Source organism: Telopea speciosissima, chromosome 3 (assembly GCF_018873765.1).
Source record: "Telopea speciosissima isolate NSW1024214 ecotype Mountain lineage chromosome 3, Tspe_v1, whole genome shotgun sequence".
Taxonomy (NCBI): Eukaryota; Viridiplantae; Streptophyta; class Magnoliopsida; order Proteales; family Proteaceae; genus Telopea; species Telopea speciosissima.
Window position 1 is genome coordinate 53,073,680 of NC_057918.1, and position 17,694 is coordinate 53,091,373.

General features: G+C 41.1%; 1 protein-coding gene across 5 annotated transcripts in view; it reads right to left on the reverse strand.

Annotated features, from left to right (window-relative positions):
- The window catches only part of LOC122656551 (small G protein signaling modulator 1-like), a 94,589-nt gene that overhangs the window by 20,015 nt on the left and 56,880 nt on the right, over positions 1-17,694 (reverse strand). For all 5 annotated transcript variants that reach the window (XM_043851125.1, XM_043851128.1, XM_043851124.1 and 2 more), the window contains one exon: positions 9,131-9,538. In XM_043851125.1, the coding sequence (XP_043707060.1) occupies positions 9,131-9,538 (408 nt within the window). The remainder of the gene's footprint in view (positions 1-9,130; positions 9,539-17,694) is intronic.

Sequence of the window (17,694 nt, forward strand, 5' to 3'; positions counted from 1 at the left end):
TCTTCTCCTTGATACAGCCTCTCAGATTTGGTCAGCTTGCAAGGAAACATATGGGCAGCTTGGCAATGATGCCCAAGTTTATGAACTCAGAAAAAAATTCCTTCATGGTACTCAAGGAGACTTGTCGGTCTCTAAATACTATGCTACTCTGCGCAGCCTCTGGCAACAGTTGGACCACTTTTCTGATTACCACCCTACTACAGCTGCTGACATTGCTACCTATAAGAAACATGTGGGCAAAATCAGGGTCTATGACCTCTTAGCCGGGTTGACTGTTGAGTATGACCAGGTTTGTGTTCAAGTGTTGGGCCATTCTCCTTTTCCCACACTTGAACAGTCCTATGCCTTGGTCTCCTCTGAAGAAAACCGACGGACTGCTATGTTACACCCTCCTATTACTGAAAAATCAGCCCTACAGACTGCTGCCCCGACTCCAACTGCACCTGTTGGAAATCTCTCTCTTGGGAGTTCTACTCTAGGCACTGTTACTTGTGAGCATTGTCACAAACCTTACCACACTAAGGACAAATGTTGGAAACTTCATAGGAAACCAGTTGACTGAAGCTAAACGGGCTGCCAAGAAGAAGCCAAAAAACAAAGCAAACCACTCTGAATCTGTTACTACAGCCCCGGCTATAGACATTGGTCTATCCCAGGATGATCTACAAGCATTCCTACGTTTGCTAAGGACTTCCGCTGCTACTGCCTCTACTACATCCGCTACAACTGCCAATTCCTCTGCTCCTTCAGGTTCAAACTTTGCGCGGTCAGGTATTCCATTTGGTGGTCATTGTGCTTTTGAAGCTTCTCATCGTTGGATCATAGATTCTGGAACTACAGATCACATAACCAGTTCCTCTAGCCTATTCCATCGATATTCTCATGCTTCTGGGAAAGACAAGGTTAAAGTGGTTGATGGTTCCCTTTCTTCCATATTTGGAAAAGGAATCATCAACTGCACTTCCTCCCTTCCTTTGTCTTCTGGTTTGCACTTTCCTAATTTTACTACTAATCTTCTTTGAGTTCTTTCCATTAGTAGTATTACTCGTGATTTTAATTGCAAAGTAATTTTTTTTTCGTCCCATTGTGTTTTGTAGGATCTGGCATTTGGGAAGACGATTGGATTGGGTAAAGTGCACGGTGGATTGTACCTGCTTGATGATGGTCGCCTCTCTCCACCACCATTACCTTCTCCACTACACCAGAACTCCTTGGTCTCTTTTGAACTTTACCAATGGAACTCTAGATTAGGACACCCTCTATTAGGAATTTTCGCGCATTTATTTCCTGCTTTGGTCACCAAATGTAGTAAGGATGATTTTTTTTTTTGTGAGGCTTGTGTTCTGGCTAAACAGACACGTTCTACTTATTCTTTATCAAATAAAAGGAGTTCTTATTGTTTTCATTTGGTGCATTATGATGTTTGGGGGCCTAGTCGTAAATCTTCTCTTTCTGGTCATCATTGGTTTGTTTCCTTTATTGTTTTTCATTCTAGGAACATATAAGTCTATCTTATGCATACAAAAAGTCAAGTTTTTTCATGTTTTCAGAATTTTCATAAAATGATCCAAACTCAATTTCAGGCTACTTTCAAAATTTTGAGAAGTGACAATGGAACTGAGTATATGGAATCCCAATTTCAAAAATACTTTGCTGATAATGGGATTATTCACCAGACTAGTTGTGTTGATACCCTGACCCAAAATGGTGTGGCTGAAAGGAAGAACTGCCACTTATTGGAAGTGGCCAGAGCATTGATGTTTGCTCGACATGTTCCATCCCAATATTGGGGTGATGCTGTCCTCACTGCAGTTTATCTAATTAATCGATTGCCTTCCCCAGTACTTGATTCCCGTAGTCCTGCTAATGTTTTACTTGGGAATTCTTCCTTTGTGATTCCACCCAAGGTGTTTGGCTGTGTCTGTTATGCTAGAGATACAAAATCTCATGGCAACCCAAAAAGGTTATAAGTGTTATCATCTTCCTTCCCGTCGTACTATGGTTAGTATGGATGCCATTTTTCATGAAACCCTTTCCTACTATTCTCCACCACCTCTTCAGGGGGAGAGTTCTAGTGAAGATGTGGTTCCTTCTCTTGAGGTTACCCCTTTTACCTCTTATACCTGCTGTCCAGCCTCCTATGGCAGCTATCCAGCCTTCTATTGCTGCTGCCCAGCCTCCAATGACTGCTGCCCCTTCACCCGAAGGGAATCCTTTACAGGAGGAGATCATGGAAACAAGTGGTGATGATGTTCCTATTCAGGGGGAGTTGACTCCAGTACAGAGAATCATTAGTAAATTTCAAAAGAGAATTGACGACTCCAACATTATCACCTGTAAAAAGAGATGTTCCAGCAAAGGGCACCTTCAATCCACTGTAGCACCAATACCTATCCAGTTGCCGACTCAGGATCCAGATTCTTCTTCTTCTGGTAAGCCTCTTCCTCCGACCTACCTATTGCTCATTGCAAAGGTATTAGGACTTGCACTCTGCATCCCATATCTCGTTTCGTTTCTTATAGTTCTCTTTCTCCTTCTTTTCGTGCATTTGTATCTTCTCTTTCTTCTGTTTCCATTTCTAAAAATTGGCAGGAAGCATCTACAGATGGAAAGTGGAAGGCAGCAATGTTGGAATAAATGAGAGCATTGAAAAAAAATAATATGTGGGATCTTGTGGCTCTTCCTCCAGGGAAAAAACCAATGAGATGTAAATGGATATTTGTGGTCAAACAGAAGGCAGATGGAACAGTGGATCGATATAAGGCACGTTTGGTTGCAAAGGGCTTTACTCAGACATATGGAGTTGACTACCAGGAGACCTTCGCACCAGTAGCAAAACTCAATACTGTAAGAGTATTGTTATCTTGTGCTGTGAATCTTGGATGGGATCTTCAGCAATTAGATGTGAAGAATGCCGTCCTCTATGGAGAACTAGAGGAAGAGGTATATATGGACATTCCCCCAGGCTTCTCTGATGGTTACTACCAGGGGCAAGGTTTGTAAATTGAAGAGGGCTCTCTATGGGTTAAAGCAATCACCTAGAGCTTGGTTCGGTAGATTTCACAAGGCTATGGTTTCTGTGGGATACAAACAAAGCAATGCTGAACATACCTTGTTCATCAATCAAGTTGGTGATAAGGTAACTATCCTAATAGTCTATGTTAATGATATTGTAGTGACCGGCAATGATGGTGATGAGAATCATGAGATGAACAAATTGAAGCTCTTCCTTGTTCGTGAGTTTGAAATAAAGGATCTGGGAACTCTAAAACATTTTCTAGGGATAGAGGTTGCTCGATTTTCAAAGGGCATCTTTCTTTCTCAAAGAAAATATATCCTAGATCTATTGTCTGAGACTGGAATGTTAGGGTGTCATCCTTTAGATACTCCCATGGAAGCTACTACTAGACTTAGGGAGAAAGAAGGTGAACCTATTGACAAAGGTCATTATCAGCGATTAGTGGGCAAGTTGATCTATCTCTCTCATACACGACCAAACATAGCCATTGCCGTGAGTTTGGTAAGCTAGTTTATGTATGATCCTTATTCCTCTCACATGGATGCAGTTCTTCGCATCTTGCGATACTTGAAGTCTGCTCCAGGAAATGGGATACTTTTATCTCCCAGTGGTCATCTAAAAGTTGAAGCCTATACTGATGTCGATTGGGCTGGCTCTACTGACAGAAAATTCATTGTTGGCTATTGTTCATTTGCAAGTGGCAACCTTGTCACATGGCGGAGAAAGAAGCAGAATGTTGTGGCAAGGTCCAATGCTGAAGCTGAATTCCGTGCCATGGCATAAAGAATCTGTGAACTTTTGTGGCTTAGAGGATTGTTGCAGGATATTGGTGTTGCTATCCATCTTCCCATGATGCTATATTGTGATAATAAAGTGGCCATTAGCATCACTCATAATCCTGTCCAGCATAATCGTACTAAGCATGTGGAGGTTGACCGACATTTCATCAAGGAAAAGCTCGAAGCCGGACTCATCTATGTTCCATTTGTGAAGTCTGCTGATCAGTTAACCGATGTGTTCACGAAGGGACTAAGTGGCAAAGTGTTTCATCCTATTTTAGTCAAGTTGGGCATGCATGACATATATGCATCAACTTGAGGGGGAGTGTTGGATTGTATGGGCCAGAATACTGTGGGGGTATTCTGGACTTTTTACTATGTTCTATCTTATGTACAACCATGTTGGCTATGTTAGGGATAATTTTGTCTATGTAACTTTGACTCTTTATTATAAATAAAGGCTTGGGGTCTATCTAAGATCATTCAAGCATTATTCCTAAATCAGTTTTGTTAACAGGATGCATCCAAGAAGAAAGGATGCAAAGTATATCTACACACTGCCGAAGGATATTGTGGATGATGTAGTGCCATAAAACATTGTCCAAGTGTTGACAGACAATTGGAGCCACTTTAAGAAGGTAGGTGAGAGATTGATGAACAAGCACAACAATAGAATCCACCTCTTTAGGATACCATGTGTAGTCCACTACAGACATGGGGAAAAGATCCTTGGTAGTGGGTGTGGTCGAGCTAGCAAGACAAGTGACCATATTTGTTTGCAACCATGAATACGCTTTACAGATGCTGAGGGAGAAGTACAATAGAGATTTGATGAGGCTTAACAGTACTCGATTTGCCACCAACTATATTGCATTGAAGAGTTTTGAGGCGAAGATGGTTGGTTTGAGGCCCATGTTTGCTTCAGAGGAATGGTTTGGTTGGAGGGGGTCGAGTTCACCACATGGGAGGGCAGCATAGGCTACCATCTCTAGTGACCAATAATCGCAAAGGACCTGAAGAAGGTCTTTATAATTGAGCTAGTGGTAAAAATACTGTGGATGGCAAGCTAGGAGAAGAAGCCTATCTTGTCACATTTGTATGCTACCATGGAGATGAAGAAACGCGTGAGCAACATACCTCCAGGTAAGACGGCGTACCTGAAATTGTTGAGGACCGATGGGAGAAGCATTTGATGCATCCATTGCATAGAGCTGGTGAGTTTTATAAGTTTAGTTCAAGGTACTTAAGTTAATTTACATTCCATTTACATATTCATAAGCATTGACAAGTTATTCATGTAATTCTTAGCATACCATCTCAATCTCAAGTATCCCTACAAGCGTTAACTTGGGATAGAAGCAAAGAAAAATGTGGTGGCTCATGCAAGTACATAGGCAAAATGCAATAATGAGGTGAGACTTGGAAAATGTGGTGGCTCATGTAAGTACACAGGCGAAATGCAATAATGAGGTGAGAGTTGGTAAATTTGTCCAGTATTTATAAGAAATTTAACTACTCGATTTTGTACTAATGCGAGGCATGTTTGAAATGAGTATAGATAAAGACCTTCAGGGATGCTTTTGGGAGTTTTGGTCATGCATCCGCAAAATCTGCTAGAGAAGGCACAAAATCTGGTAGGTCTACTATATTATTTGTCTTCTTGTCTCCATTGAATTCATATACCTATGTACCGACTTAACATAAATAACCTTAATATTCTAATGCACGCGAATGTAGGTGCTCCATGGAAGAGATGAAGCTAACTTGAGAAAGATAGCATCAATGTGCTCTCCCAAACTTGTTCCACCTCCAGATGCCAGCGCAACTGGAGTACATTCTCACTAATCCACTCCAAGAGGAACCAATTGAGTCACAAACGATTGGAGCAGTTGGTGTATATGCATTAAACATGAGACTTAGGATCATAGTTCAAAATCTTGCCGAGATCTCGAAAATCTCGGTAAACTCGAGCTAGTTGAGACGAGATATGATACGAAACAACAAAATGTCAAATCTCGAAAAACTCGACCGAGATTTCGAATATTTTGAGAATCTCGGAGAAATCTTGAATATTTCGAGAATCTCGACCTCCTCAATACTCATAGAGTCATAGTATTGTATTGTTGGGACTTGGGAGTTAAGACGTGGAAGACTAAGATAGTATGGTGTCTATGACTTATGAATTATTCATTGTACTTAGGTTGGGTGTCTATGTAATATGCATTGTGAACACTTCATTGTATCTTGTGGTTTGTAGTAGAAACTTTTAACTATTTCTTAAATAATTATTCAATATTATGTGAATAATTTACTTGCTTTACTTGCCAATTATATCTCATATCATTCAACAATGTGTAGAATAGGCAATATTAAATTAAGGGTTTAGCCTTTACTACCAACCAAGGGTGCAAATCCAAAACACCAAATTGGGTGTTTTTTTTTTTTCTTTTTCAATTTGAACCTTTAAGTATGTTTATTAAGCCTAAAACAAGCTTACCTTAAAGTTTCGGAGCCAACTATGGCCATATGCCCACCGAAACATTAAAAAAAAAAAAAATACACTATCTCGCCGAGATCTCGAGATCTCAGAAAACTCGACCTGGTCGAGACCAAGTTTTAGAACCTTGCTTAGGATGCAACACATACGCCGAGGCATAGACAGTAGTGATAAAGATCTGATTGAGCTTGCCAACATTTTTTTAGGTTGACTCAGATGATATGGAGGATGCTTTATACCAGTGGGTCAAGGATTAAAGTGACCCAATTATGGATCAGGCTGGGGGTAGGCCCGATCCCGAGAAAGCTAGTCAGATGGGTGCTAATGTGGATGAGTATACGGCGTTTCAAAAGGTCACTGTTCATTCACAAACATCCTGACCTTTCAAGACCCAGCCTGTGATGATGATGAGTACCCCAACTGGAACTGGTCACATTCTAGTGGCCACACTCACACACCATCCCCATCAGATGATGGTGATGGGGGATGCGTGAGAGGTATTTTAAGTCAATTTATGGAGACGCCAAAATAGGCTCATTGGGAGGCAGCTTGTCGAATTTTAAGTTATCTTGAAAGTGCTCCAAGGGAGGTCTTATATACAGACCTAATAAAGATGTTGATTTTGTTGGGTATTCAGATGCTGACTGGGATGGTGCTCAAGGTGATAGGAGATCTACTACTGGATATTGTACTTCTGTTAGGAGAAACCTTGTTACTTGGAACAATAAAAAAACAGACCACTATTGCTAGATTAAGTGTTGAAGCTGAGCACAGAGTTATGATTCATACTGCCCCCCCCCCCCCCCCAAATCATCTTCCTCTTCTTCCCCATCGAGTTCCTTTGTGTCTAATTTTATTGTTCTGCAATAAACCCAACACCTGAGAGAAATCGAAGGACTGTTCTACTCTTCCCCTGTTGTTATTGATCAGTAGAAGGTTCCTCTGCTGGTTCTCATCAAGTTCTGGTTGAAGACCCAATATCACTCCAGGCTGCTCTATTGGTTGATGTTCTACTGTAGTGACCTTCAAGCCCTTGAAACTCCAGATCTAGTCAGCAGTTTCTGACCAAACTTTGGGAGCATAATACCCTGCCTAGGCCTCTCCTTCGATAGTGATTTCAGCCTGATCTATTGGCTAGACTTGGTGGTAGACCGTAAGTTTCTATTTTTGGCTCCACATATTAGTTTTGAAACCTAGTTTTAAAACCTAGTCATATCTCAATATATAACCATCAGATTTGACTGTACTTTGGAGGTGTTATTCCATTCTTAAAGTCCCACCCTCGATTGGGAGATTTCCATAATGAGGTGTTTAGTTTTCAATTCTGGACCAGATAGTTTTCTGGTTAATAATCCTTTTCTAGCCCTGCTGATAGACCAAAACCTGTACTATTTTGTTGCTGCTGCAACTGGATTCCATCCTAGAGTTGAAGTTAACAATCTGTGGGTGTTTTAAGTTCCATAAAACCCTTAACGGTAGACCCTTGTTTGGTTATTTCTCTGATTTCTTTTGATGGGAACTGGTGATATCATGTACTGTTGGTAGTATTTGGAGATTCTACTGTAGGTTAGGACATCCGTGACCGACCTACACTTCTTCAGGAGTTTGTGTTTCCCATTACCAAGCCATTTGATATGTTCTGTGATAACCAGACTTATATGAATGGACCAAACACATTGAGGTTGATAGTCAATTCATTAGATCTGTTGTTATGAAGAGGTTGATTGCTATTTGCTACACTGTTTGTTGGTACTAGTACCCAGCTAGGAGATATGTTTAGCAAGGAGTTGTTTCAGACTGCTTTTCTTGAAGGGTGTTCCAAGCTGGGAATGAGTGATATCTATGCTCCAGCTCGTGGGGGAGTGTTTCGTCAGTAGTGTCTTTCACTTTTCTTTTCTTATTCTTATGGTTAATGTTACATTGTCAAGGGAAGGGAAGGTATGCAATTTTCTCTATAATTGATTAGTATTTAATAATACTTGATGTTGTCGATAGGGCAAAGATACAAGCCTATTGATACTTTTTTTTCCCCTCCATCTGTCTATCTCATGGTTCTTCTCCCATTCTTTCTTCTCTTGCATACTGCTGGTTTTTATTTGTTCAATACTGTTGCATAAATGTTCCATCATAGTACTTTTCTGCGTTTTTGGATTCGAGAAGAACCAAATTTATTTATTTTTCCTGGAAAATTCATATGAACTAGTGCTATAGACGAATTAAGTAGGGGCCAATGGTGAAAAATGTGGCCAATGCTTACGAGCCAAACCTAAAGAACAAAGTCAACAAGATCCCAGAATCACCAAACACAAATGACAACCAAATTGACACCACACCCTAAGATGCTAATTCAACCCCTAAATAATCACTAGAACCCTATTCTTCTTCCTCTTCCTCTTTTTTTCCCCCTTTCATAATGAAAAAGTCAAAGTACTACTTTGCAAAGAACTCTGCCAACTGATCATCTCGCTGGAGTGATTTTTGGGTCATGTCAAAGACAAGAATTAGCAAAAATGTACCATCAATATCAAAAAAATTAATTAACTACCATACAAACTACAAGAATGAAAGCAACAAGATATAGACTCAGGACCGAAGAACACATTGATCAGTTAGTTGGGACCATATCATAGTTGTTAAGGCGACGCCCTAGGCATACAGGTGCCTTGTTGGTGTCGCCTTGCATCCAGGCTCCCTCCAACAATGATCACTGTGACTTTTATGTTTTGCCAGAAACAAGAGGTCATTAATGACTTCAGTGTCAGGTACAAGCACATAACAACAACATGCATACTACACAATGGAAGCAATGAATGTTAATTAGGGATAAGATAATACCTTTATCAAATCATCAATTAAATGGGCCTCTTTAATTATTTTTTGGCGATTGATTATTAGGATTGCAGCAACACAGAACACAGCTAATTCATCATCTCCAGTCCTCGTTGATGTTACTACAGTGCTCATATGATTGATGTGGTCATTCCTAGACCAAAAGTTCCTTGTCAATCCACATAAAGGACGCCGTCTTGATACTGACTTCATTTCAAAGTTATCAGACACGGAGCATTGTACATTCCCATGCTTCGATTGTGAGACACCCTTCGAATTCCCATTTCCATTCCCAGAACTTTCTTCTCCTGTTTCAGCACCGGAATTTATTGGAAGCTTCACTACCAATGACTCAGGACAATTCTCCTCTAATTCACGAGCAACAGATACATCAAAGTCTGCAGCCCACATCATCTGCAGAAAAGAAAGGATGACCATATAATAACAATTCTGTTAATAGTGTGAAGAACATTATAAAGAGCTTAAAGCTAAATTAGGTGTAAATATGAAAGGGGGAATCCAGTTTGGATTCTAATTATCAGACAAAAATTGAAGAAATACCACAATATAATTGTAGAACACAATGCCCACATCTCATTCTTCATAGGTAGTCCAGCTTACAAGCTGCACTAGCAGCAAGGTCTTCAACAAACTTCAAAATCAATGTGCATTAACAAATAATTTGACTTACTAAAGGGAATTGGTGTGTTTTAAGGAAGAAAAATAAGCGAAATAAGCAAAGAGGAGATAGGAAAAATGGTAGTGTAACAAACTAAACCAGAAGTAGACTGGGCCGAGAGAAGAAGAGATGGAGAAGGAAGAAGGGGACAAATTTGTTGTGCTTGATCGAACTTAGTCAGTCCCATGTCCCACGACTTTATTTATATATTGCAAGGTTACAACCAAAGATTCCCATTACAACTAGGAATCACAGAAACAGAAAATAGAAACATAATGTAACTAGGAAACAAACTAGGACCAGGAATATAATCTAATTACAATAAAAATAAAGACACCTAAGTAGGTATCTCGATTAGAATAAGAACATTCTAATCGAGATACTCCCCCTAACCCTAGCTCGATATACTTCAACACTTCCCCTCAAGCTGGAGCGTACAAATCTCCAAGACCCAGCTTGGAACAATTTCTTCGGAAGGCAGCTCCAAATAGCAGCTTGGTAAACATATCACCAAGTTGATTAACAATGGAAATGAACGGAGTAGAAACTAACTTCTACATAACAGCATCTCAAACAAAGTGACAATCAACTTCAATGTGCTTAGTCCTCTCTTGAAATAGTGGATTGCGAGCAATGTAAATAGCAGCCTGATTATCACAAAACATCTTCATAGGTTGAGTAATAAGAAATCCCAACTCCTGAAGCAATGACTTTATCAATATTACCTCAGCTGTAGTATGTGCCATCGCCCGATACTCAGCCTCAGCACTAGATCTAGCAACAGTAGTTTGTTTCTTGCTTTTCCAGGTGACCAAGTTATCACCCAAGAATGTACAATAACCAGTACTAGAACGTATATCATCATCAGCACCAGCCCAATCAAGATTAGAAAACCATACCATATTGACATTTCGATTAGGTCAATAAATGAGACCCTTGCCAGGTGCACCTTTAGGTGTCATAACACACGACAAGCAGCATCCCAGTGAATCTTCTTTGGTGTTTACATAAACTGATTAATAACACCAACAACAAAGGATATATTTGGGCGAGTGACAGTAAGATAAACGAGTTTCCCAACCAATCTTCTATACCGATAAACATCTGAAAAATCCTCGTTCTCAATAGACCCAAGCTTTTGATGGGGATCCATGGGAGCATCTGCTAGTTTGGAAGCAAGCATACCAGTGTCAATCAAAAGGTTAAGGACATATTTCCTTTGAGATAAGCTAACACCTTTCTTGATTCGCAACACTTCAATACCAAGAAAATACTTGAGAACAACCAAGTCTTTCATCTGAAAATGTTGATGAAGATATGATTTAACTTGAGCAATACTAGAAACATCATTACCAGATATAATAATATCATCCACATAGACTACCATCACCTCCACCATTAAACTCTGACGACAAACAAAACAGAATGATCAAAATAACACCGTGAGAACCCAACCTAAGTGACAATGGAGTTGAACTTGTCAAACCATGCTTTTGGAGACTATTTCAACCCAAAATTGCCTTACGAAGCTTGCAAACCTTGGTAGAATTCTCCCTCTGAGCAACATACCTTGGAGGTTGCTCCATATAAACTTCCTCTTAAAGATCACCACAGAGAAAAGCATTTTTAATATCCATCTGATATAAGGGCCAGTCGAAGTTAACAACCAGAGAAATAAGAATACAAATTGAATTCAGGTGGGCGACAGGTAAGAAAGTCTCAACGTAATCAATGCTATAAGTTTAAGTACAGCCTTTAGCAACCAAGCAAGCCTTTAGCCGCTCAACAAAACCATTTGAATTGTCTTTGATAGTATAAACCCACCGACACTTAACAAGAACCTTCCCAGTAGGTAATGAAACCAGAGCCCAAGTATTTCTAGATAATAAAGCATCTATCTCGATATCCATGGCAGCCTTCCAACCATGGTGAGAAAATGCCTCATGGTGGATTTTAGGCACAAAGTTAGTACATAAAGCAAAAGCAAGTGGGTGAAAGTGGGATGGAAGATGAAAAATGGAAACATACTACTCAATAGGATAAACAGTTAAGGATTTGTGGGACTTATGAGTACAAGAGCGAGTACCTATACGGACATCAACTGGTAAGTTGATGGAGCCCTCAATATGAGAATCCAATTGAGTGTCGGGAGGAGCAGTGTCTACTGTAGTAGATGGCAGGTCTAGAACACTAGGAGTAGGGTGTAATGGACCAAGTACAGTTGTTGGGACAATGGGGGCTAGTATAGGAGTAGTGGTAGACGGTAAGGTCAGTGGTCGACAGTGGCGACAGTGATAGACTTGAACCAATTGAGGTAGGGGATGGGAACGGTTACAGGTAGTGGAGGTCCTACAAGATCTTCATTGGTCATTGTGGATGGTAGAGAAGAACGAGAAAAATAAAGAGTATTGTCGAGATAATTGAATTAGGGTAAGGCTTGTTGATCCTTAGATCACACAGGCCTTATATTTATATTAAGTAGAATGATAAGGATCCAAGTACAAATAGGAATCAACCTCAGTCCTAATCATATTAGGGATTCCTAGTACAACTAGGAATACCAAGCTAGGATTCGGTTGAGGGAGATGAACAATAAAAAAGGAGAAAAATAAAAGGGAATAAAGAGGAAACATCCTAATCTAACTAGGGGTACTTCCCCAATCGGTTAGGGGGCAGTCCTAATAGAATTAGGACTGCTTACCCCAATCGGGTAGGGGATAAGTAACCTATTTCAACACTCCCCCTCAAGTTGGAGCATATATATCATGCATGCCCAACTTGACTACTATAGGATGAAACAGCTTGCTACTCAGTGCCTTAGTAAACACATCAGCTAGTTGATCAGTAGACTTCACAAAGGGAACACAAATGAGGCCAGCTTCAAGCTTCTCCTTGATGAAATGTCGGTCAACCTCCACGTGTTTAGTACGATCATGCTAGACAGGGTTATGAACAATGCTAATGGCTGCTTTATTGTCACAATAAAACATCATAGGAAGATGGACAGCAACACCAATATCCTGCAATAATCCTCTAAGCCATAGAAGTTCACAAATGCCTTATGTCATCGCACGGAACTCGGCTTCAGCACTAGACCTTGCCACAACATTCTGCTTTTTGCTACGCCATGTGACAAGGTTCCCACCCACAAAGGAACAGTTGCCAGAGATAGATTTCCTGTCAGGAGAACCAGCCCAATCGGCATCAGTATAGGCTTCAATCTTCAAGTGACCATTGGAAGATAGAAGAATTCCCTTTCCTGGAGCCGACTTCAAATACCTCAAAATATGACGGACCGCATCCAGATGAGATGAATAGGGATCATACCTAAATTGACTCACCAAACTTACAGCAACTGCAATGTCAGGACGTGTGTGAGAAAGGTAGATTAGTTTGCCCACTAACCGCTGATAAGCACCCTTGTCAACAGGTTTACCCTCTTTCTCCCTACGTTTTGTAGTAGCTTCCATAGGAGTATCTGAAGGATGACAGCCAAACAGCCCTGTCTCAGTCAATAGATCAAGGACATATTTCCTTTGGGAAAGAAAGATGCCCTTTGAAGATCGAGCAACTTCTATCCCTAGAAAATATTTTAGGGAACCAAGATCTTTGACCTCAAACTCACGGCCAAGAAGAATTTTCAAATCCCTGATTGCAGCATCATCATTACCAGTGACCACAATATCATCCACATAGACTATGAGAAGAGTAACCTTGTTACCAAGTCGTCTGATAAACAAAGTGTGATCAGCATTGCTTTGCTTGTAACCTGCTGAGATCATAGCCTTATGAAATCTGCTAAACCAAGCCCTAGGTGACTGCTTCAAACCATAAAGGGCACGCTTCAATTTACAAACCCTGCCCTTAGTCCTGTCATTAGAGAATCCTGGTGGAATGTCCATGTATACCTCCTCCTCAAGCTCTCCATGAAGGAAGGCATTTTTTAATTCTAACTACTGAAGATCCCACCCAAGATTTGCAGCACAGGATAATAGCACCCTGACGGTGTTGAGCTTTGCCAAGGGTGCAAAGGTCTCCTGATAATCAACTCCATAAGTCTGAGTGAACCCCTTTGCAACCAGACATGCCTTATATCGATCCACAGAACCATCAGCCTTCTTTTTAACCACAAAGACCCATTTACATCCAACTGGTTTTTTCCCTGGAGGAAGATTCACAAGTTCCCATGTATTATTTTTATTCAGTGCTCCCATTTCTTCCAACATCGCTGCCTTCCACTTTCCATCTGTAGATGCTTCCTGCCAATTTTTAGGAATCGAAACAGAAGAGAGAGAAGATACAAAGACACGAAAAGAAGGAGAAAGAGAACTATAAGAGACAACACGAGATATAGGATGTAAAGTACACGTCCTAGTACCTTTGCAATAGGTAGGTCGGAGGAGGAGGGATTACCAAGAGATGGAGCATCTGGATCTGGAGCCGGCAATTGAATGGGTATTGGTGCTAAAGTGGATTGCATCTGCCCTCTGTTGGTTCTGCCCCTTATGTAGGTGAGTATGTTGGAGTTGTCAATTCTCTTCTAAAATTCACCAATAGTTCTCTGCACTAGAGTCAGCTCCCCCTGAATAGGAACATTAACATCACTATTTTCTATGGTCTCCCCCTGTAAAGGATTCCCAGTAGGTGAGGGAGGAACAGCCAGAGAAGGTGGGGCAATGTCCAAAGGTGACTGGGCAGCAGTCAAAGGAAGCTGGTCAGCAGCCGTGGGTGGCTGGGCAGCAGCCGTGGGTGGTGGTAAAGATGGCTTGGCAGCAGCTAGAGGAACCTCCAGTGGAGGAATCTCAAAAGGCACATCTTCACTTGTACTTTCCCCCTGAAGAGGTGGTGAAGAATAATAAGAAAGCGTCTAATGAAAAACCACATCCATACTAACCAAGGTACGGCGGGAATGGGGATGGTAACACTTATAACCTTTCTGGGTTGGAGAATAACCTAAGAATATACAATGGAGCCCCCTAGGCTCAATTTTGCCAGGGGATCTGGTATTCCTAGCATAGCACACACACCCAAAGACTTTGGGAGGCACAATAAAGGAGGAATGGCCCAATAAAATATCAGAGGGAGTACGGGAACTAAGAACCCGAGAAGGTAACCTATTGATAAGATAGGTAGCAGTGAGGACTACATCCCCCCAATATTGAGAGGGAACATTCCTCGCAAACATCAAAGCCCTGGCCATTTCCAATAAGTGACGATTTTTTCTTTCGGCCACGCCATTCTGGGTAGGGGTATCAACACAGCTAGTCTGGTGAATAATGCCATGGTCAGCCAAATACTTCTGAAATTGGGACTCAGTATACTCAGTTCCATTATCACTTCTCAATATTTGGAGAGTAGCCTGGAACTGAGTTTGTATCATTTTATGAAAATGTTGAAAACAGGAGAAAACCTGATTTTTAGTGTGCAAAAGATAAACCCAAGTGTTTCTAGAATGGCAATCAATGAAAGACACAAACCAACGATGACCAGAAATAGATGGTTTACGACTAGGGCCCTAAACATCAAAGTGTACCAAATTAAAACAAGTAGAACTTCTTTTATTTGAAATAGGATAATTTGAACGAGTCTGTTTGGCCAGAACACAAGCCTCACAAAAAAATTCATCCTTAGTACGTAGGGTGACCAAACTAGGAAATAAATGAGCTAAAATGCCTAAAGGGGGGTGACCTAACCGAGAGTGCCACTGGTAGAGTTCAGAAGAGGCCAAGGAGTTCTGATGCAGCGGAGATGGTAGTGGTGGTGGAGAGAAGCGACCGTCATCAAGCAGATACAGGCCACCATGCACTTTACCCAATCCAATTGTCTTCCTAGAGTCCAGATCCTGAAATACACAATGAGAAGGAAAAAAAGTGACTTTACAGTTAAGATCACGAGTAATACTACTAATGGAAAGGAGGTTAGTAGTAAAATTAGGTATGTGCAAAACAGAAGTCAAGGGAAGAGAAGAAGTACATTGTATGATTCCTTTTCCAGATATGGAGGAAAGGGAACCATCAGCCACTTTGACCTTATCTTTCCTAGAAGTGGGAGAATATCTGTGAAACAAACTAGAGGAACCAGTCATATGATCTGTGGCTCCAGAATCTATGATCCAAGGATGGGAAGCCACAGAAGCACAAAGACCGCCAAAAGGAATACCTGACCGGGCAAAGGGTGAACCTGAAGGAGCCGAAGAATTGGCGGATGGCGATGTAGTAGAAGCGTTAGCGAGAAGACACGAGCATACGTAGGAGTGCTCGTATATCATCCTGGGATAGACCGGTTTGATGGCAGGGGCTGCGATATGATCAGCGATCCCGATGTGCCTTGGGCTTTGTCTTTATCTTTGTCTTGGCAGCCCGCTTAGCTTCAAAATCTGCCGGTTTCCCATGAAGTTTCCAGCACCTCTCTTTGGTGTGATATAGTTTGTGACAGTGCTCACAAACAACATTCCCTATAGTAGAATCACCAAGAGAAGCAGTGCCACTAGGTGCATAAGAGGCTGGGGCAGCAGCCTTGAGAGCTGATCTATCTGTAGTAGGAGGGTGCAACATGGCAGCCCTACGGTTTTCCTCAGAGGACACTAGGGCATAAGATTGTTCAAGTGTGGGAAAAGGTTTATGGCCCAACACTTGAACACGAATCTGATCATATTCCACATTTAAGCCAGCCAAGAAGTCATAGACCCTAATCTTGTCCACATGCTTTTTACAGGAAGCAATGTCATCAACTGTAGTAGGGTAAAAATCAGAGAAGTCGAAATCTGGTCGGCAGTATTCAGAAGAAGAAAATTATGTTGTAGTTCTGAAGTCATAGAGCCTATGAGGTATGACATGAGAACACCATTATTGGCAAGCCACTTAGTCTGAGCAGGGCCTTTATCACTGGGCTTCACACTAGTGCCATCAATATGGTCTGTGAGACCACGGCCAGCAATGGCAAAGGAGGCTGATCTAGATCATAGAAGGTAATTAGAGCTATCCAGTTTGATAGGGTTAGGTGAAAAACTGTGATAATCTGTCTTGTTGTTGCTATCATGATCCGAGGTAGCTGTAGAGTTGGTAGAGTCATCCATACTGGCAGCAGAGAATGCCAAAAAATATCTTCAAGTGAAATCCCAAATATGAGAACCAGCAGCCAATAAGAACCCTATATCGATATGGTCAGGGTTTTGAAAAAACCCTAATTTGATGAAATCGATGAAGGATCCAAGGGGCTGAAAAAAAATCCTGCAGTGAATGGACTTGAACTGAGGATAAGGAGCCCTTAAGAATGGGAGAAAAATGTTCCTGAAATCAGATTCCAAAAAAAAACTGCAGTAGCTCCAAATCCGATAGAAGTAGGGTTTTGAAAAACCCTAATTTTGCTAATATCGATCTCAAGGAGGTCCTCTTCAATAAAACTGAACTGTGGGAGCCCAAATTGCTGTCAAGTGGGTCCAAATAGGTGGAGAAGAAGCCTTCAAAAAATCAGATACAATAGTGAGCTCAAACTCCTAGATCGACAATTGTCAGGGTTTGAAAAAAAACCCTGATTTGGTAAATATCGATCTCAAGGAGGTCTTGAAACTGTGATCAGATCTGAGATAGGAACATGAAGCAATAACAAGATATTCCTGCTGCAGTTTCTAGTCTTCAAAAAAAAGGCGATGATTCCTTGTATTAGAAGTAGAAGCAATCCTCAAGGAACTGAAGCTCCAATTTGCGCAAGCTGGAAGTGCTGGTTCCTATTGAGCAGAATTATGTAGTAGCATCCATGAGGTAATGGGGGCAGCAACTGGATCGAAAGATCACCTAATCAGTGCTGCCCTATGTGACAATAGAGAACAAGGGAGAAGAGAAAGGAGAAACCGAGAGAGAGAGAGACAGAGAAAAAGAAAAAGAAAAAACTG